This window comes from Amborella trichopoda, chromosome 11, assembly GCF_054954075.1.
Source record: "Amborella trichopoda isolate Santa Cruz 75 chromosome 11, AtrichopodaSantaCruz75HAP2 v2.0, whole genome shotgun sequence".
Taxonomy (NCBI): Eukaryota; Viridiplantae; Streptophyta; class Magnoliopsida; order Amborellales; family Amborellaceae; genus Amborella; species Amborella trichopoda.
Window position 1 is genome coordinate 44,748,173 of NC_142346.1, and position 21,955 is coordinate 44,770,127.

The 21,955-nt window shown below is 36.5% G+C and overlaps 1 protein-coding gene across 6 annotated transcripts; it reads right to left on the reverse strand.

Annotated features, from left to right (window-relative positions):
• Nucleotides 1–8,879: 8,879 nt before the first annotated feature.
• Nucleotides 8,880–21,860, reverse strand: SR45 (arginine/serine-rich 45). Of its 6 annotated transcripts, none has more exons than XM_011630292.3 (12): nt 21,398–21,860; nt 20,409–20,474; nt 14,696–14,784; nt 14,175–14,221; nt 13,997–14,077; nt 13,746–13,911; nt 12,279–12,528; nt 11,478–11,546; nt 10,731–10,847; nt 9,453–9,522; nt 9,291–9,328; nt 8,880–9,196 (listed from the first exon to the last, which is right to left on the reverse strand). In XM_011630292.3, exons 1-12 carry the CDS (start codon nt 21,592–21,594, stop codon nt 9,130–9,132), a joined length of 1,257 nt encoding a protein of 418 aa, XP_011628594.1. In that variant the 5' UTR covers nt 21,595–21,860; the 3' UTR covers nt 8,880–9,129. The 6 variants fall into 6 exon arrangements, with proteins under 6 accessions (XP_011628594.1, XP_011628593.1, XP_088706988.1 ...); XM_011630291.3 differs by having other exon boundaries at nt 9,453–9,525; XM_088850862.1 differs by lacking the exon at nt 21,398–21,860 and adding an exon at nt 20,710–20,848.
• Between the last annotated feature and the right edge of the window lie 95 nt (nt 21,861–21,955).

Below are 21,955 nucleotides of genomic sequence, written 5' to 3' on the forward strand. Positions count from 1 at the left end.
AATATATTCTATCTTTTTCTCAACATTGGAAGATCACAAAATATCAATATATTTTATCTCCCTTTCAATATTGTCATATTGGCGAACGTGATAATGTCTCTAATTTCAAAAAGAGATATTACAATAAAATCATCCTCTTCACTATTGCTAATTTCAAAAAGAGATATACAATAAAATCATCCTCTTCACTATACACTACATGTTCCAACTTTGTCAGATTCTTCTTGATTGGATTCTTTCTCCTTCATCTCCCAAAATATCCATATATTCTATTTAACAAACATAATATCTTGTAAATCCCGCCAAGGCACTAAGACTGATTAGTAGCGGCATTAGACATTGGACAAATTGGCATCGCATATTTGATCGTCAGATAGATCTGAGGCCACATCCAATCACTTCAATGCATCATATAAAATAGATGCAAAAAATATTATTTTGATTTGCCAAATTATCCAAAAAAAATTCAATTTCAATACAATCGAAGTTGAATACAAAAGATAGTCAATAAAACCATACCTGCAGAAACATCAAAAAAAAATCAACAAAGTAGTATTTCTAATAAGAGAATAAGAGATATAAAAAGAAATAAGTTTTATGAAACAAAAGAAAAACTTGTCAACTAACGACAAAGAAATAAGTTTAAGACATCAAGTAATGTTGGAGAAGTAGAGATTTAGAGGTGTGTTCTCAAACATGGCAAGAGGAGTAGAAAGGAGAGTCGAACTTGCTTGAGTAGATCACAATTTTTAAATAGATTACAATTTTACAATTTCAGCAGAGGAACAAACTTTACAGGTTTACCAGATTTTTCCGCCTAAAATTAGAACTAAATAAAACCTATAAAAGATCTAAATTACTAAAATAAAAGCTCAAGAACGAATGGAAAGTATAAAACATTAAAAATATTATAGTTCAAAAAAATCCCAAATCTGTGCAAAAAAAAAAAAAAATTAAAGCTAAACACGCTTTAGACTTCTCAAAAGGAACTCGATAAATAATTAATTGAATTTTTTTCTCTCGAATATTAACAAACAATAATTGACCGATTGTTTAGCAATAGACTCTATAACATGACAAAATTGGGTTCACCCGGCCAGGTCCGGGTCGGCCCAGCGGGTTTTGCAAATACTGATCAGAGCAAAAAAAAAAACAACACTGGAGAAAACTGATATTCAAATTACAAAAGAGCAAGGTGCAAGAATGTAACGGAATATATGAAAATAAATCAAAGAAAAGTGAGTAAATATGTGAAAGAAACTAACACCCATCCAATAAACCAGAAAAAAGAACTGGGATTCAAAAATGAGAATGCCACTTTAACCCGTACAACCAAAATGAAAATAAATAAATAAATAAAAGTTGAAAACAAAGTGTAATACCATGCTTTGTATATACGAAAGTGGACTGATCTTTTATGCAGTAAATAAAAAAACAGAAAATCAAAAATTTAGACAAAATCTAAAAGGAAGTTGACTCTCTTTCTCTCAATTTACATTCTATAGATTTATCTGAACTAGCGGGATCATGCACATCATTAATTTGGTTGTCAAATAAAAAATTATAATATTAATTAATATGGTATAAAATAAAAAAAATTACTTAGAATCAATATACCTCTTTAGTCTCTTCCAATACCATAACAAATTTGTCACTTAACGTAATAACTAACTTTTTTAAATTATTAAACAAATTTATCTTCAATTTTTAATTTTTAAATTTTAGGATCACAAATTTGTTGGAAGTTATAAAGAGAAATACTTGAAGAGCTCAAAGCCAAAATAAAAATAAAAATAAAAACTTATCACAACAAAAGTATGTTACTCCAATGCCTGTCATATTAAAAGCATGTGATCCAAATCAAGAGTCCAATGCACACAAAAGATTTGGCAAGTTCATATGCCCTATATACTTAAATTTAAACTATATGTTGGTGGATTTGCTGTTTGCATCACATTCTACTAAAGAAAAAAATTGTAGGTGTAGAAAATAAAAAATAATGGTCAAAATTAACAATCCTCAACATTATTTTGAGGGTGGACTATCCACCCCACCTATTCAGGTTTTGAAACATTTGCTACTGAATTCTCTCCAAATTTAATTTTATCTCTGAATTCTAATACTCTAAATCACATTATCCCAGTTTACTATATGACACACTGAACTATAGTCAACCCCAAACAATAGTCCAACCTTAAATATTCCAATAATATGCCAAAGATCTACAATATCCCAATTTAAGAAGTCAAACATATTTAGAAATCCCAAATCGTTAGTTTAGGAAACCAAATCACCCAAAATAGGCAAGTTCCTGTATAAATTAGAGAGTGAATATTACATGATTTGTCACACCAATATTTTTTTTAATCAAAATTGGCAAAAAAAATGACATTAGATCTCAAATCCCAAAAAAATCTCTATAAGCTGGTACTGCACATTGGTGCCGAGTTTCCTTCTTTCCTTTCTGCTTTATTTTCTTTATTTTGTCTTGCTTTATTACTTTCTTTGATTTTATCATTACTTAAGTCTTTCATTTTAGTAGTTATGTTATTCATGTTTTCTTTTATTTTTATTTCTTTCGGATTTCACATGACGTAAGTCAGCTTGGCGGTAAATTTGCAAAAAAATAGATCTTTAAAACTAATTTCTCTATAGATCTAAATTCGACGGAACCTACCTCTCTTGACTGTTTAAGTATTACTTTTAAATACGAGCTAAGGTAGATCAGACTTTGATTAGTCTTGTTAGTTTTAGAATTGCGAGTAAATGCAGATATATCTTGTAACTTGTGCAGTCTACAACTATGTTTTGCATAATATTAAACTTTTGCACTATATTACATCACCCATTTGCATGTAAAAGTATTGCCTATTGTTTTCCCTTAAGAATTAACTATATACTTGATCCATAAAAATAAAATAAATAAATAAATAAATCTATTTAGCAGTATATTATGTATTTAAATTTTAATATCTACATTTAAATGAGTATTTTAAAATGAAAGAAATTGAAATTTAAGTTTTTATTAGGAGGGATCATATATCCAAGGGAAGATACCATGTTATATTATGACTATTATTTCCATCAATTACATCATTGGTTACCTAATTGATAAGCTCATTTTCCTTCTCTCTATTTTTTTTTATTTTGGCAGCTTTGCCTTTTATCTATTCTTTTATTCATGTTTAATTTCATCCATCTTTTAAATATTAAATATTATATAATGGGAAAAGTTTATGTAAGGTCGCAACCTTAAAATGTAGAAGCACATATGCACCTCAAAAATCTATCGAATATGTTGTTTTAATGTTGAAAAAACACTCTAATTGATCACCTCGACATCGAGATGTATGAATATGAAAAAAAAAGTTTTTGAGTACCGGAAATAGTGCATCTTACAACACATTATCTAGACCGTCCATTTTCAAGATTTTCATATATTTATAGATCTACTTAATTTTAACTATTTTTGAAATTTAAATTTTTTTTAATTAGGTATGAAAATAGATTTTAAGATAATAATAATAATTTTTTACAATAAAATTAAAATTTTAAGGTGCGCCTTAATTAGATTGTTTAAAGTTGCAACCTTATAAAAACCGCACCCTTATATAATATACAAAGCTATCTCCATGGTTTTTGTGCTCACCCCTTTGGTATTGCAATTAATAAAGCCAAAAACTGTCCTCCTCCTATGGAAGGATACCATCCATTTCCTCCTCAAGGCAAAATATATGCCATTGATACTTTTTGGATCGCAAATTTTGGGATGATTTTACAATCCATAAAATAATAGTGGCAAAACAAAAATCCAAAATAAACTCTCGGGTATTTAAAAAAAAAATTATGTCTCAAGATTCAATAGATACCGTCCAATTTTAAATGGCTAGATCTAAGTGTCATAGAACTTAAAATTCACTTTTTAAAAAAATAATCATCTAGTAATTATTATATGTTTCCCAAAATTAAATACTAAGAAAATTCTCCTAAATAGGTGTTTGAGCAAGGGGGGAGATGCACAGTGTGCTCCCATGGGAGCATAGTTTATGCACTCATTAATGAAACAAATTTCCCACCCAAACCCCTTTGGTTCAATTTTAGAGAGCAATTTATTATCCTGTTTGGACAGAGAAACAAGTAAATGGTAGAGGGAGAAGAAGCCCCTGTAGGAATGTGCCATACATTTGCTCCCTCGAGCAAAAGGCTTGCTTAAGAGGATTTTTCTTATCTGTAATTTTGGGAACCACCTAAAAACCACTAGATGATTGTTTTCGACAAAAAAAATTTGGACTTTGATGCATCTAGCAGTTAGATGTCATCCTCCAAAAATTGTACAGTCTATATTCAATCTTTTTGTTTTTTTTTTTTACCACAAGTTTATATTCAATTTTGAGACATTATCTTGTTCAAGCATGTAGAAAGTGCGAATTGGAATTTTTTTTCATGAAGTTTTAGTCTATGGGGTTGAAGATGTTAGATCTCCAAATTATTGTGTAGTCCTAAAAACACTCATAAGTTGGGTTTTAACCGAGTAATCAAAAGTAAGTATGCTCCTTTAGAGCATAAAATCTTTTGGTCTCTAACAACAGGTAGTTGGAGATTGATTGTTAAAAAAAATGAAAATTGAAAACAAGTATTCACGTGTTATTTCTATTATTATGATCCGATAGTCAGGGCAGTAAAAAAGTGATCTTGGGACAAGGCATGGATGATGATGATTTATGGTATTCACACTTGATGCTTGTTGGTTTTTATTGAAAGTAATTTAACGGAGTTTGGTTTATGATACTCTAAGAGTAGGGTTAGGAATGGGTCGAGTCGGATCTGGGTCAACCAGGTTTAGGTTAAACTTGGACTCTACCCGAGTCAGGTGCAGGTCCATGGAGCCAGACCCGACTAAGTCTGGTTGGGTGGATTCCATGTATAGAAATAAAAAAATAAAAATAATGTTATAAATTTTACAACACATGTTACTTTATACAAATGTAAATACAAGGCCAAGTCAAGTCGGGTTTAGGGTTGGCCCCGAAGTGGATGGTTATATCTTGATAGGGTCCAAGTTGGATCCAGGTTTAAACCTGTCCCAACCAGGGTCAGAGTCCAAGTTTAACCTAAACCTGTTTGGATGATATTACGAAGGAAAATTTTTCAAAATACCATCAAGAAATGCACTATTTTTAATATTTTGCCCATTTTCAATTATTCCAAAATTTTAGACCATGTGATTTTTCTAGGGGTATTTTAAAATTAAATAAAAAATATGAGTAAAGTGTTAAATTGTTCCTGTAAGAAACTTTGCAATTTCCCCATTATCAATGACATTTTATTCAAGAAGTTTACGTTGATTGATATTCAACTCCTAGGGGAGTATATGGTCCATGTGCTCCCTGGGGAAAAACTTAAGCTACCTAATGAACCTAGTGACCTCCCAAAAAGAGACAAAAAAAAAATACAATCAACTCACACACTTCGAACCAGGAAAACCAGGAAAATAACACCCGAAGATTGAACAAGGATCATCGAATTTTGAAGAGTTGAAGAACTTCACATGCAAAGTTCTTTTAAATAAGGGAAAAGTTTATATAGAGCCGAGGCTCTAAACAATCAAATTAGAGCCTACTTCAAAATTTTACTAGAAGAGCTTTTTTTGTTCTTCAAATCGATCATCTCGACATCAAGATGCATGGATAGAAAAAATTAGATTTGAAGTTTTGAAAATAGTGCATCTTGTAGCGTACTTTTTTACTGTCAATTTTCAAGTTTTCATAGATCTGCTTGATCTACACTATTTTTTAAGCTTTAAATCTTATAATTAGAGATAAAAATAAATTTTAATGCTATCACAAAGATTTTTAATATTGAAACGACATTATCGACACTATTTAAAGGTGGGCTCTACTTTGATTTTTAGATCCTCGGCTCCATGCAAATCTCACCTTTAAATAATGAAAAACTTTATATAGGATTAAGGCCCTGAACAATCAAATTAAGTTGCATCTCAAATTTTCATTACAAGAGGTCATTTCAATGTTGAAAAACCTCCTCAATATGTATAGACGTGAAAGAAAAAATAGATTTTAAGTCCAAGAAATAGTGCATCTTGTAATGCATTATCAAGACTGTCACTTCCCAATATTTTCGATGTTTATTGATCTGCTCAATCTACCTATCTTTGAAGCTTTAAATTTTATAATCAGAAATGAAAATAAATTTCTAGACAATTGTAAGATATTCGCTACTGAAAGTTCATCTTTCGACACTATTTGGAGGTACTCCTTACTTTGATTGTTAGGGCCTTAACCTTATATAAATCACTCCCTTAAAATAATATGGTGATTCTTAGGTGAAGCTTAAAATTACACACCAAAACTCTCTTTCAAACAACTCTTTTGCCAGAGGAAGCAAGTGTCCACCATTCTCCCATGAACACGCTATAAGCATTAAAAAGACATTGGTGACATGCATTCTTGCTCCTAAGATGAAATTTAGTGCTTCTTTTTATAGAATGCATTTTTTTATTGAACTAATTTATATTCAGGGGTCACCCACAGAATATACTTCTTTCCCATTGTTCATAGTCAAGCAGAAGTGGAGCTGTATGAAGGGGTCGCTCCCCACATCGGGTTCTCTAATTTGATTATAAACTTGCCCGGATGTTGCAAAAAAATTAATGGAAAATTTATCCAAATATGCCTAAAATTTGAATATGTATCATTACTAAACATCTTTTTTTGTTTTGGTGAATCAATGAGGAGAAGGCCCCTACCATTCATAAGAATTGAACCTAGGACCTAACATTGCAAATCGTCAAGAGCTAACTAATTAAACCCCAGCTCTTTTCCTAAAAAAAAAGCTCTATTAATATTTTTTTGGGAAAGGTTTCTATTCTGCCCCTACAGCATAGAAGACCTATGCTTCCTCTACCATTCCACAATCCAATTTTGATCAAATGAGTCACTCACCGTTTGATCACAGATCCAGTATTTATTTTTAATTTTTTAATACAAATTATTTGGGTATGAAATTTGGTGTGTTTCATCATCTCATTGGAACACACCTATAAAAAAAATATATTAAAAATAATTTTTCGATAAAATATAATGATCAAAAGACCTCTTGAAGCTTTGAAGAGTATTTTGGTCATTTATTTTATTGAGAATATTTGTTTTATATTTTTTAAAAGCACAGGTTTAATGGAAGATTGGTAGCTCAAAATTTGATGTCAAAATATTTTACATAAAAAATTAAAAATAAAATAATGTAAAGGCAGAACATTGTGATTGGAGCAATCTTAACACTCCATTCAAAAAGGAGGATTGGAAAAAGGGGAAAGGTTTTATATTGTATGGGAAGCGTAACTTGCCTTTTTTTTTACTTGATGAGTTAGTGGGGAGAGCCGTTACTCTTTGTAGGTGGTATTGAGCCTAAGACATATCGTTGCAAATTGTCAAGTAGTAGGCACTTTTTTCTATGCATTATTCGGTTACAAGTATGTCATTTGCAACCCTAGAATATGCACTATTACCATGCATCAAGTTGTTATATTGTGATATAACCGACATGCACTAATTCACATTCCACAATATAAGGATGGAGCATGATACAATTTGCCTTCGGCGAGGTCACGATTAACGGTGGCAATGTACCATGTGGCCTAAGCCGGCCCAAAAACACTTGGGCGGGCCTGAGGGCGAGGCCATTACAGCCCGCGGGGTGGGGCAAGACCTGGCCCAGCCCAACCCCTTCTCCACGGTAACTTTCTATGGCTTTTTATTCCACTGCCCTTAGCCTTGCCCAGCTCTTTTTTGGCCCAGTCCGAACCCATTTTACTTCTTGTAGCCTATTAAGAAGGGCATCTAGTCATCTAGGGATCTTGGCCCATTTTACTTCTTGTAGCCTATTAAGAAGGGTATCTAGGGATCTTGGCGTGATCGTACTATGAAGTTAATACATTTCCATACATTTCCACCTGTATAACGAAACGGAACGGACACGTGCATGTTCATACATTGGCATATGAAGTTAATACATTTCCACCTGTATAACGAAACCGACACATGTTCATATATTGGCATAGTTGTACATCTACTGTATGCCAAAAACAATCAATCTTTTTCATTTTAACCACTATGCAAAAGAACCTTGAGCAAAGAAACTAAGAGCCATTATTTGTTCAAAGGCCAAACCAATGTTCTAAAACTCGAATTGGTGGAGTGGATCATCCAAATTATTCGTGCCAGATCGTTAGATCGGAAAGATGCAGATTGGTCTAAATTGACAATCCAATAAATATTTAGGACTAAAATGAAAAATTAAAATTAAAATTTGAGGTTTGAAGTGAATATTGTGTGTTTCGAGTGGGTGTTTGGGGGAGGTAGGGAAGCATTGGTTCAATTCAATCCCAACCAATCCCCGGTCTAGAACGGTGATTCAAATCCGAATCACAAGGTTTTCAAATGGGCAAAACAAACCAAAAAAAATAGACAAACTTCTCCAACACCAGAATATTTGAGACCAATACCCGCAATTCCCGCTGTTTTTTTTTTCCTCCTTTTTGGCAGGGGAATATTATGAAAAACCATCAAATGAGTCAACAAATACAAGCACTTCTCAAGGCTATCAGACTTGTCTCCTCTCTTCAAAGAGGAGAAATGTAGTTGGATATTATCCAGAAAGATCTACCTCTTACAGAATTGACAAAAAAAAGGGAGTATTGATTATCAAACCGTTTCATCCATCTAGAAAATAGAATGGAAACTTTCTTATGTATCAAAACATAAGTATTTCATTGGTCCATATGATTAAGCAGCAAACCAATCAAAGGTACCGAAAAAAAAAATGCTTCAAAATCCAGATTGCTACAAAAGCTGAAGCAAAAATAAGGCAAACATAACCATTTTTTTTAATCACTCAAATAGCATTTCTAATCTCCAAACTTAATATAGGAAACAGCAGATTCGTAATACATTCCTTGAGCCAAAACTTCTCCAATACCATGTACTCACATGTTGCACCACCCAATTACTCAAAATGCTGCTAAATTATAACCCAAGGGCAGCAAAATCTAGAGAAAGATAGAGAGAGAGAGAGAGAATACTTACCTTACCTGTTAAAACCTCCAGCTAACATTTAATTGGGTTTTGGTGAGGGAGAGCTACCGCTACTACTCTTGCTACTGCTTCGTCCTCTACCAGGCCTAGAGAGAGAGATTATGGCATCAATAACAAAGAAAATCAGGAAATCAGGACTGGAGAAGAGAAAATGAGATTGCCCCACTGCAAAACAGTCACCTTCTAGGACTGCGGCTTTTAGACAACCTCCTGTTTCCCTGTGGCATCATCATAAACATATGAAAACAAAGCTTGCACCTAATATTTAGCAAATTTATAACATTATGCAATATATTATGCCAAGAAAAACAAAAAACATGTAACACATGGAGTTAAACAAACCCTGCGGGGGCTTGGCGATCCAGATGAAGATGAGGTGGACCTTCCACGTCGTGGAGGTGCTGCCCTGCCCCTACTATTCATGCCAAAAAGCAAACAGAACAGAAATAAACATCAAACTCCATAAGCTGGATAACAGTTGTACGGTAGATAGAGATATTGACAGAAGAAATGCCTTTTTCTTTTTCTTTTTTTGATGATTGACAGAGATCATATTTTGTCTAACTGCTCCAATAAGTAGGGGTGTCAACTGTCAATAACACAAGCCAGGTCACAAGCCGATTCAGCCTGGCTTATAATGAGCCAAGCTTGAAGAATATTTTTGCAGCTTGACAAGCTTAGCCAAGCAAAGCTGCAGAACTCATTTATTAATCAAGCCAAGGTCGAGCTGAGGCAACTTCGTTGAATATATTAGAATTAGTATATATGGTATATTATATGGAATTAGTATATATAGCAATATAACATTTATGCATGACATTTGGAAAAGCACAGGTAGTGTAGATGCATGCTTATGTTGGGCATGATTATAGACGCTTGTTTTGGCTCAATTACCAGCTTGCTTATGGCATGATTTGGCTTCTCCATGGGCTTGCTTAAGTAAACAAACCAAACCAAGCCAAGCTCACGCTTCCCTCCCCTAAATCAAACCAAACTCAACTGGGTGGTACAAGCTCTAGCAAAGCTCAAGCCACGAGCAAGCCCATCCTCCAGTCATGCAAGCCAAGCTTGAACTTGACCAAGTTCAGCTGGGCCTGGCCTTTTGACACACCTACCCATATGAGACAGAGGGAGAAAGTTTATACGTGACAGAGAGAAAGTATATGTGGGGAACAGATTATATTACTGAATTGACCCTTCTGAGAGGACTGAAGGGCAAAGTGGACACAATATATGAAATACTGAGTTACTGCTGCCCCTTCCACATAGAGAGAGAGAGAAGTTCTAATGCCCAGCCATGGGTGGAGCGAGATAAAGTGGATGGATTATTCCCTTTTGTGCTCTCTCTCTCTCTCTCTCTCTCTCTCTCTCTCTCTCTCTCTCTCTCTCCATATACCTAGTCTGCAAATTAAGTAGTTTTTTTATCTGAACAAGAAGAATATGGAGTTTCTGAGAACAGTTGTAACGCCCAAGCGTAGGTGGAATGAAATGAAATCGATTGGCTATTCCCTTTCATGAGTGGTTTTATCTAATATATATGCAAATTAAGAACTTCATTATTTGGCTAAAAAGAATATGAAGTTTATGAGCGGCTACATGCTCAATTTTGCTCGTTCTTACCTGCGAGGAGAGATGGATCTTGAGCGAGAGCGACCTGGCCTGCGAATTGGAGAGCGACTGCGACGACGTCCTATGGGAGACCTCCTAATCGGACTACGCGCTCGTCTGGGAGGTGACCTGAAAAATTAAACAGCTTCTATGAGAAACATCACATGTACGAGAAATATTGCAAAAGTGTTTTTCTTATCAATGAAAAACTAATATTACAAAAACATAGTTTCAGAAAAGGTGACTGATACAATAATTACTCATGCACTCCAAATAAAATTTAAAAGGTCCTTTAGAAAGTAAAAAAGAAATGGACAATACAACTTGGAAAAGGTCACAAAAAATTTCACGAAGTACATAAGTGGATACCAACAAATCCCACTCCATACACCAGATAATGGTTATTAAAAATCCCTTAAGCTTTAGTCTAGAGGTAAACATCCGGCTTGCATGAAGAATTTGAACCTAGGAAGTTGTCCCCAAAACAAATCATACCTTCTTAACTAAAAGAAACACAATATACTTACAGAATGGAACATAATATACTTACAGAATGTGTGCGTTCAGGAAATTTCAAAGGACTACTACCTACTGTACCTGACTTAATAATATTCTATATCCCATACAGTGAGAAAGTAACAAAAAGGAATCCACAAAAAGATAGTCATAGCCCTCCAGCTACCGCCAAAACAAACAGCAACATGCGAAGGTCAATTACTACCAGCCAAAATTAACCAGAATTCCATTATTCCAGCTTACCGCCTTCTCAAAGGAATAGGAGAACGCTTGCGGCCAACTGGACTGCCTCTACCTCTTCGTGGAGAAACCCTGTCACGAACAAAACTGTTTATTCACATTGAAACAACCAATTCCTAAGAACATGAACGCTGATAAATGGTTGCAAAAGCTGACTATAAAAAGGGACAACAAGAAAACTATCCACCATTGGATCAATCACCATCCATGATATGTTGGATGGTCTCTCACACGAACGAGCACTATCTATTAGAACATGGCCCCAATTGAATGTGTTCATGGCCCCAATTGAATATTTTCCTAGCCCATTGGACTGGCACATTTCCTTGCATTAGGAGAAAACCTCCCATATAAGGAACTAAAGGAACCAGATGATCCAGACCATCAACATTTGATGAAATGGACAGAAGAACATAGAGAGAGACCCACCATTGAGGTATCATGACCAGTTCCTATGGCTCGTACTCTATTCATCAGCATCCATCATTTCATAGACTTTGATGACCCCAATGGACTTCAGTCCTCTATTGGCCGTCGAATTTAGTATGCTTCATTGACTTCAACAACAAGAATGGCCACCTAAATGAACCATTCTCCATTGGAATTATGAAAACCAGTCCATTGTGGCCACCACCTTCAATGGGAATGGTGGATGGGGATGGGAGAGTAGGGCACACCATTAGGATCATACCCATTTGTGGGTTTTACCATGAGATCACATTGGAGTAATCGACTGTATGCTCATGGGACTGCAGTATAGCATACTTCATCAAATAACATAGCCAATAAGAATGGACAACTGACCGAATAGGAGACCTGTGCCTTCGATGAGCAGGAGATGGGGAGCGCCGTCTAGCGGGAGAAGCAGGTCTTCTTCGAGGTGGAGAGTCACCACGACGGTAAATGGGAGACTCCACTCGGCGACGAGGAGGAGGAGAGTTGTTGCGTCGACGAGGGGGAGAATCAGCAGGCCTGTGCCGAGGGGATTCCCCCCTCCGCGGGCCAACAGGTGATCTCCTTCGAGGGGATGGTTGTGGTTTGCGACGTGGCGAAGCTGCAAAGCAGGAGAGCGAAATGCCACGTAAATCTTTGCAAGTGACAAGTCAACCAACTTGTTTTGTTTTTACTTTGATCTTCCATAAATTGACCAATTATATGGCATTTCTATGTTGAGTGTATTGGGACATGGAAAGTATGCAAACCTCTTGAAGACAGCCTTGAAACTCTAGAAAATGGAAAGGGAAGAAGGGTGAGGGAAAAGGGAAGAGGAAGAAAAAAGAGGGTGGGGGAGGGTATTCTTTGGGAAAGCGTGCCACTATACCGTGAGGTTAAATCATATTTTTTGTGAAGCAGAGAGAGAGAGAGAGCGAGAAAGGGAGTCAAATAGAGGACTAGAGAGTTTGGAAAGTGTGCAATACTTGTGTGGAATCAAAATATATTCTCAATCAAGCAAAACGGCAACTGAATGCAAGGTACAAATCAAAACTGCTATTTTGCCAAATGATGGAAGCAGAAATGTCGAATTGAACTGGATTTCAGACCAATCAATAAACAATCGTAAAAGGCAAACTAAATTTTCAACCTAACCTTCAATTCAAATATTGAGACATGTCTACTTCCACTATATACATTTCTTTTTATGGTTTGACTAATTGCACTAGGTGAACCAGTGCATCAAACCCTTGCAATCAAATTTACAATAAAAATATTTTGAAAGCAATAACTGTAAACTTAAGGAATAAATTTTATTCATCATAGTGTTCCCGGACTCAGCTTCGCCCTATGGGCAAGGCAAGTTTCACTGTACACCAAGAATATAGACCATATTATAGTATGCCTCTTTTGACTCAAAAAATTCAAATATTTTGTTGGGTTGTACGCATGGTTACCCTCACTACATTGGGAATTCCAGCCTTACATACACCACCTAATTTTTATTTTTTTATTATAGCTAAACCTTTCAAGGTTAAAAAAAAAAAAGAGCCAGGATGCCAAAAAGGGAACCCCTAAGGATCGATCCGAGATCCCTTCGCTGATGGAGCTACCAAAGGCCGCTCAGCTAACCGAAAAGCCATTTCATGCTTAGCGTCAAGAAAATGGGCAGTTATAATATATGTATCTGTTTTTATGGTCTTTATTTTTTTGTCTTTAAACCGGACTGGACTCGGGCGAGTTACTCAGGTGACCGAGTAACTTACCTCAGCCAAGGGCAAAGTTCCTTGGCCGAGCTGAGTCCAAAAACACTGTTGGTCATTGAAATGAATCACTTACTTTCCCTTGGACGCTGCACTGCATCCTTTTCAACTTCTGCACCAGTACTATCCCTTGGAGGAGGTTCTCTTTTCAGAGGACCTGCTCCTGCCTTGGGTGGTGGTGAGGCCTTCTGGCGTGGTGGTAGGGTGAACCGTGCCCGAACAACATTCCCATCAATCTGACTCTGAATTGGAAAGAGAAGGAATTCAGTATGCCAATAATTTCCATACTTCCATTAACCTCTTTCTAATAGTTAAACCTGAGATTACCCCATCCATGTAAAGAAGAGCTTTTTCAGCATCAGCTCTTGTCTTGAACTCAACATACCCATAGCCTCGTGGCAACTGGACCTGCAAGCACAAGACCACATTGTCACCTACACATTCTCATCTTAGAGCATTTTTTCTCATGAACACGTTGGAATGATATTACTATTCTTAAACTTACAGTTCGGTCCATTGTGAGTTCCACATTAACCACTTCACCAAAGTTACCTATGCAGTGTGGCAGAAATAAAGTTCAGTAGTTTAAAATTGCAAGAAACAACTTCAAAACTGACAAAACTCATAATGTTATATAATGATATGCAAACCTAGAAAATCGATATCTGGGAAGTGTTCCATAACTATCCACTAAGATTTTGAGACACAAAAACTCAAGAAAAATATATTAATTTACATAACTATAGCTTAGTTTGTTTTCATCTGCCTGATAAGAAGATTTTAAAATTGAGAAACATAGAATACAAAGCACATTTATCTTTGTGATTGACAGGATATAAAGCATCTTTCTACACATCAAGAGAGATATAAGGTGCTATAAAAAAGAGTTGGAGGAGAGATGTAGGATTAGGTGCTTCGGGATGGATTATTCATTCTACATAAAAAGCAAAAAAAATTTGAGAAAGATCAAAAAGAAAATATTAAACTCGCACACATCAAAAAAGTGAAAAAATCAGATAAGCTTACTGAATATTTCTTTCAAATGGGCTTCATTCACATTTCTAGTGAGTTGGTCAATGTGGAGGACCACTGACTCAGGGACTGGAGAGGCTTTCCTGTTCATATGTAAATATGTTAGGGATCCGGGAATATCAAATCTTAAAATAACATCTTTAGAACAACAATGACTGGGCCAATTAATTGCAATAGCATCAAAGACGCAGCAACCAGGATAATTAAATACTTTGTAGTTTAGCAAAGCAATATCTCCAAATACAAAGACTGGTATAATTATGGCAAAAAGAGTACTAATGATATTAGATAAATAAAGAAAAGGACGAATAAACTAATTAACAGTATTTTTTTGTTCCTTCATTTCTATGATTATGGGCTCTTTGTACTTTTATCGCTGATATGGAGCCAAAAGTAATATTGTCATACAACTTCAGAAAAGAACATTGGTTCTGCACACCATGTAGATACACCTCGTAGACTGCATGCTGAAGAGCTTCATATGACACAGGGGATTACAGATAGAAACAACCCATTCTCAGCCATGTTAAAAATCAAACTTCAACACAAGCCCAAGTATAGGGGTCTGTCAAATACACCAATAACATTGAACGTTTTTCGAGACAAACCAAACTCAACAAAGACTTCCCAAAGTTTGAAAAATTCAAACAAGTGTCCATAGGTTCAATGAAATAATTCCAAACAAGATTATGACCAATAAATAGCCTCTCAATTTGGAGCATTAACCTAGCCCACAAGGTAGCAGGATTGAATCTTACAGTTTCCTATCCAAAACTAAGGAATGACCTTCTATTTTATCCCTCCATGGCCCTTCTAGACTTCCTCCAGATTTGGCTTCTTGTTTATTTCATCTCACCCCATGCTCCTACCTCCTTTCCTGTCTAGTTTCTAGTACAGGTAACCTTCCTCGATCACTTTCAACTACCAAATCCTAGCACCCCAGGCCATCTCCCCAACAAAGTCCCCCTTAATCTCTCCCCCCACTTCCAGCAGGCATTTTGGGTCTGCTTCCATCCCCCCACTCCAAGGAATCAACCCTCAACAGCTCAGTTTCTGCACCAAGGATGCCAGGATAAAAGACTCTTCTAGTTCTGATAGAATCTCATTACTAGGTGGACTTTGACGAAAACAAAAAACTGGAAAGGGCCAAGGAGAACATCTGCACTTTTCATGGGTTTTAAATACGCTATAGATTTGCCAAGCAAATCTGCCAAGCCATTAGGAATAACGCTACAATGGCAGGTAAATGTCACAGAGAGATTAACACTCCCTTTAGTAAAGGCTATGAGAAGGTCACGGCTTCAAACCAGGCCTCTCAACATCTGCCCACGCTAAACAAACACTAATAGAAGCATTGTGCTATCCTTTGTGCAAAGCCATCTGCCTCAAGTTCTTGTTCACCAAATTGACGGCCCCCTCTCTCCCATGGCCTGTCAAGCTTGGCAGAGGCATCCATGTCAATGGGAGGCCCGTCTTGCCTAGAAGGCCTCAGGAGGCATCTGGTCCTAGCATCCTATCGTCATCTTCAGTCCACATAGGACACTATGCAATGACGAACTTTTTGCTCAGATGTTTTGATGGTTTAAGGTGGAAGTTTTCTGAATTGAATTAAATACCAGACCAGGAATCTTGGACTGGAGCCCAACATGGATGCATTTGTGTGCAATAAGAGCACCACATAAAATCCGTCTTATCCTAGCCACAGGCCCCTATGTGAAGGAGAAATAACACAGTTTAAAATATCTCTCAAGCACAAGGCCAGCACTTTGGATAAAATTCCATGGGAGCTGTTTAGCAGGCTTACGGGCCAAAAATCTTTGGGTTCTTCAGCCGCATCCATCTTAGGAACCAGATCAATGAAGCTGGAGTTCAGCCCTCTATCCACAATGGCCCCTGAAAAAAATCTGTGAGAAGTGCTAAGAAATCATGACAAGTGTGTCCCTGAATTTGGGGAAGAGGGCAACAAGAAACCACTATGTCCCAGCGCCTTCTCTTGACCAAGCTCCGCCACTCCTTCAGATTTCTCCTTCCAAGAAAGCTCTCTAACCGCTCTGCCTGATCTCTAGGTAAGGAGAAGAGTGGGAAACTGGATATACTTGGCCTAACATACCTTCTGCAAGTTGCTTGAAATGACATTTCCAATTTCTTGGGGGTCCTTATAGGTTCCATTTCCCACTTTGACCAGGCAGTTGTGTTCGCTTCCCTGCAACAGTTGGCAGTCCAATAAAGTAGGCATTGTCAATATATCCTTCTTTAATACGTTAGACCCTTGATCCCCTCATATTTGAGGGTGAACTGCTACTCTCTTGCCTCCTCCTTCCGAGCTCTCCGGAATCTCCTAGTAGGGATGCACAGGAATCATGAGAGCAAGTTTTGCACTTTGGCTTCTCAAGAAATGAGAACCTGAAGCCTCCAACCTCCCTCCTAATGGAAATTCAGTTACCCTGTTTCTTAAAAAGTTTACCTCTCCCTGTTTTTCTGCTTTTTGTATCCTTTCTCTATCTCTAACTCAGAGATCCTTTCGCTCTCTAACCATGCTCTTTTTCTCTAATCATGCCCTTCCTCTATGACTCCTCTTTCTTAATTTGACCTTTCTCTATCTAAATTCTTCCCACCAAATGTGCCCTTTCTCTAAGTCCTCTCTCTATCTGAGTCCTTACTCTCTCCAACCTCTCTCTCTCTAACTGTGCGATTTCGCACTATAACACCTCTCCCTAGCCGAGTTTTTTATCTCTCTAATCCTCTGTAACCATGCCTTTTCTGTATCTAACTCATTTTTCTCTCAATCCAATGCCCTTTTCTCTAAATCGTCTCTCTGATAGTGCTAAAAGTGCAGTTCCTCTCCCCAAGTCCATTTTTTCCAAGTCCATTCTCTCTCTAAATGTTCCCTTACTGTCTCTAAACATATTCTCTCTCTAAGCCTCTCTCTAACAGTGCCCTTTCTCTCTCTAGCTCCATTCTATGTACTATATCTCCTATTAACTCCTTTCTCTCTCTAATTGTGTCCTTTCTATCTCTCTAACTGTGCCCTTTTCTCTCTTTCTTCTATCACTCGAAGTAAAGCAGTGAAGCCTGATATATGTGAAGCTTTGTTAGATCTCTGTGAAGCCTAATCTCTGCACACTTCGAATCTCCACTTTTCAATTACCAAATGCCCCTAAATGAAAAAATAAAATCAATAACAGAGCGATGTTTGAGTTGAGTACTGCAATTTTATGAATATCTCCTTCCAGCATATCTCCAAAAGAATGAATCCAAATGCCAAGGACCTTGACAAAAGGGATGCCTTTCTACTATTTCTATAGTGTGGACGGATCCATATATCTTTTCAATTTACATCTTAGTTTGTCATTTTTGATAATGCAATGTACCTCACCGTTTGTCTATACCCAGGGCTACAACATGCTATATAATTAATTCCTTATCTTTTTTTTTATGATAATTTACAAAATCGCCAATCTTGTTATCTGCCAAAAGATAAAAGAAAATTCATTGATAAAAGAAAAAAAATCTGAATAGAAAGGGCTTGCAAATAAGTAGAAAAAATAAAGTGTCTGAAGCTCTCTACTTAAAACCTGAACAGCCATTGTGGACAAGCAACATTCTTATTTATTAGATAAGAGGAAAGGAATTTACTATGAATCAATCAATACACAAGAAATCGCTATTCTACTTCAAATGAAATGCAGAAGAATACAACAAGAGTTACCCTAGAATGTGGGAACCGCATATGTTTGGTTTGGTCGAAGATATGTAGGCTCAGGGTAGACAGGACTTTTTTTCCTTTTCTTAAAAACTTAATTAAACAAACAGGATATTAGTTGTTAGTCAATGAGGACCATTTACATAAATGACAAAGGGAATAATCGGAGTTTTTGCCAAGGGATTCTTGGATTATGTGCTTTTGGGGACATGAACCCTTTCATTGTGAATAATACAATTTCCAATTTATAAATTTCAACATGATGTACACAAAGAAAGATGAGATAATGGACTGCTAGAAATTAGCAATATGGCCTCCTAGACAATACATGGACGCTTCCAAAAATCACATGCAACAAGATTAACCTAATGCCACAATTCCTTCCCCATAAAGAGTTGCAATTTTTGGAGGCACTACCCATTGAAATCTTTTGAGAAGAGTGAAAGGAGACATGCGACAAAGTTTCATAAGTATGTGTAGAGAAGTAATTGGCAGAAGATGGATTAAGATGAACATTATTTCCCTAGTCCTAATTACACAGTAGTTCATTAGAGCCCAAAGAAAGAGGCAAGGAACCGCAGCAATCTGATATGCCCCTAGCGAAGTGGCATGAAACCAAATCTTGCAACCTAGGACCTGTAGAGAAGTGGGATTGCCTGAGAAGGAATTTGATACTGCAAATACACATCATGTGTGGTTAATAAAAGTTGTTAATACCACTAGGGAGAGGGCAAGAGTACTATACTTCAAAATCTTAAACTCATGGTCCCACTTGTCCCTATAGAGTAAGTAGGTATTTTCTTAATATTACAACATAGAAAAGCAGGGGGGACCCAGGTTTTGGAGGATTACAAATGGAACAGAGGGAAATTGGGAGATTGTTGGCTACGCTTAATAGATTGTATGTATCATGAAGGAAATTTGAGAAACTGTTAACTCTATGAAGACTTCATCCAATATGTTTGTAGGGCATCCAATAAAGGTACTAATGCATTAGCCTTGTCTAAGTTGAGCACATGTGATTTTCTATTGTGAATGTGGCCTTTGCAAATTCCAATAAAAAATGAATTGCCCTTGTTGAAGATGTAACCAAATTTTTCATCACAAGAAAGTTCTGAGCTACTTGGAACTAATTAGAAGAGGTACGAAATATGAAATCCAATATCAAAAGCAATCACAATCCGAATTACCAAGAGCAACGGCAAAGTAGGGAGTGGAGGAAAAGGAATGGCAGTTTTTATATAAAAGCAAGTAACCCAAAAGGTAACAATCTTAAGGAACACCATCTTTCCACATTTACAATATATTCTCACATCAAACATCTAGAAAAAGTACATAAAACAATGCTATAGGAAAGTCAGTAAAAATATGTTTTTTTTTTTGATGAACGTTAACATAAAGTCAATAAAAATATGTTCATAAAATCTATCAATGATATGCACGATAATACTGCAGATCCTGACACAGATCATGATGAATTACTCTTAGTAGAAGTGAAAAGGAGCCAAGTGTGTAAGACAAACAATGCAAATGAGCCTTGCATGTTGAATAAAATAATTACCTATACAATTACTAGAACACCTATCTTCATATAAGCTTCTTTTCCATGTACTTCCTTTCTTTTAGATAGTTTACTGCTGGTTCCAGATCAAGGGCCATGAGGTCATATAATCTAGTGCTTTCCATTTATTTTCTCCATAATCAGATTAATGGCAACTATGTAAAGGTCTCCATATATGTTCTGGAAATTTTATACCACCAGAAGCCTGTCTATAACGCGTGAAGAACCACCAATTCCATGATGCACTATTTGCTAAAGCATTTCATGTCATAAAAGTTATGTGGACAATATTGAAGCAAAATGGTGTATTTATCGCTAAGAAAGCAAACATGGGGCAAGCTTATAAATTAAGTTAAAGTTAAAAACCTGAAATTTTATTTCTCAAAATTAATAAGTCTCCATTACATTCAATTGACTAGCATGGAATTTCTTTACGAATTTACCTAGGGGGGGAAGCTCGTTTAGCTGGTGGAGGTGAGGAACGACTCCTACGAGCAGCTACAGCAGGACTGGCAAAGGAAAAAGGGAAAGAAACATAGAAATAACTCAGCATGTACTCCCATGATGCATGCTACAAAAGGAAACCAATATAATTTCATCTTAAAGATCGATAATGCAAGTCATCCACATTTCATGGAGTGCAAGTCATCGACGTCGCATGAAGCCACCAAACAATGTCTTTAATTGAAATCAAACAAGCTTCTAGTCCACACCTTCAATAAGGGAAAGATACAGAGATCTCACAGAGAGAGTATGGTAGGTAAATGGTACTCCAAACAAGCATCCTCCACCCACAATGATTGATGGCGGACATTGACCGCCTTTTGCAGCTCACTATGGTGAATCTTTACTGTCCATCCTCAGAACCGGCAATGGAAGAAGCCTTTCAGAATACCATATACCAAACTCCATTAAACTATGGTATACTTTCCCATTCATTAAGAAGATTATAAGCAAACCTCGCTTATTCAAATATATTAGTCTCAGTGCGATGAAATGGGTCATTGCTAACCTAAACAACTTTCAGTTCAAAGTAATCCTATAAAGTATGAAATTTTTAAGCAATTCCAAAATCATTTTCAGTTCCCAAACTATCCACTTATAAATCATAGAGACAAAGGATCTATAAGACCACCTGACCAACTAATCATATAAAATGTATGAATTTCTTGAGCAAGTTCAAAAGATAACTTCCATGAACATCAAATTGCAAGGAGAGAAAAAATGAATAATTCAAATAATACGGAATCATAGAAAGTTTTCTCCAAATATGACAAACTTCCACCTTCTGAGCAAAGTAATGTGCGCTAATCTAAACTAAAATAGAGCACAAAATAATTCCAATAAGAAAGATTTAGAAGTAAAAGTCAAGAAAAATAGTAAATAAACACAAGAAAAAAAAAAAAGGTGGCAAACTGACGAGGTAATGTACCTTCGTTTTGGGGGAGGCGGGCTTCGGCTCTTGGAACTGGCACTACCAGAAGGAGATGATGAACTAAATGACTTAGAGCGAGACCTAGAACGAGACCTAGAGCGAGAATCAGAGCCAGAAGACGAGCCAGAGAAAGAGGAAGAACCAGACATGGAAGCAGGAGGGCTAGCAGCACGAGCTCGGCTTGACTTGGCCATGGTGACAACGCAAAACCCTAAAATTCCACCTCAGTTAACACCAGAAAACGAGAAGATGCAGAAACCCAATAATGGAGGGCCTGAAGACAATCTGGACAGACAACCAGAATGCGAAAACCACAATAAGCTTGAGGTTGAGATTGAGTTTGAGAAACCAGAAAACCAGAGTGACGCAGGAAAGCTCACGAATGGGTCATGGCCGTTTAACAGGAGAAGGGGAACGAAAATAAACCCTAGAAAAACCACAAATGCGTCTTGCCCCGGTTAAAGGGGTTTCAAGTGTACCGTGGAGAAAACTATAAATGAAGAGGTTATTTTAGTCATATCATATTTTAGGGGTACTTTTGCCGCTAAAAATTCA

What these genes read in the sequence shown, in the direction of transcription:
- SR45 (XM_011630291.3), bottom strand. Translation starts at nt 21,594, where the DNA reads ATGGCCAAGTCAAGCCGAGCTCGTGCTGCTAGCCCTCCTGCTTCCATG. An exon ending in CTCTTCTTTACATGGATGGG is followed by an intron (nt 13,912 to 13,996) that starts GTAATCTCAGGT and finishes TTTCCAATTCAG; the next exon opens with AGTCAGATTGATGGGAATGT. An exon ending in AGGCACAGGTCTCCTATTCG is followed by an intron (nt 11,547 to 12,278) that starts GTCAGTTGTCCA and finishes TGTTCGTGACAG; the next exon opens with GGTTTCTCCACGAAGAGGTA.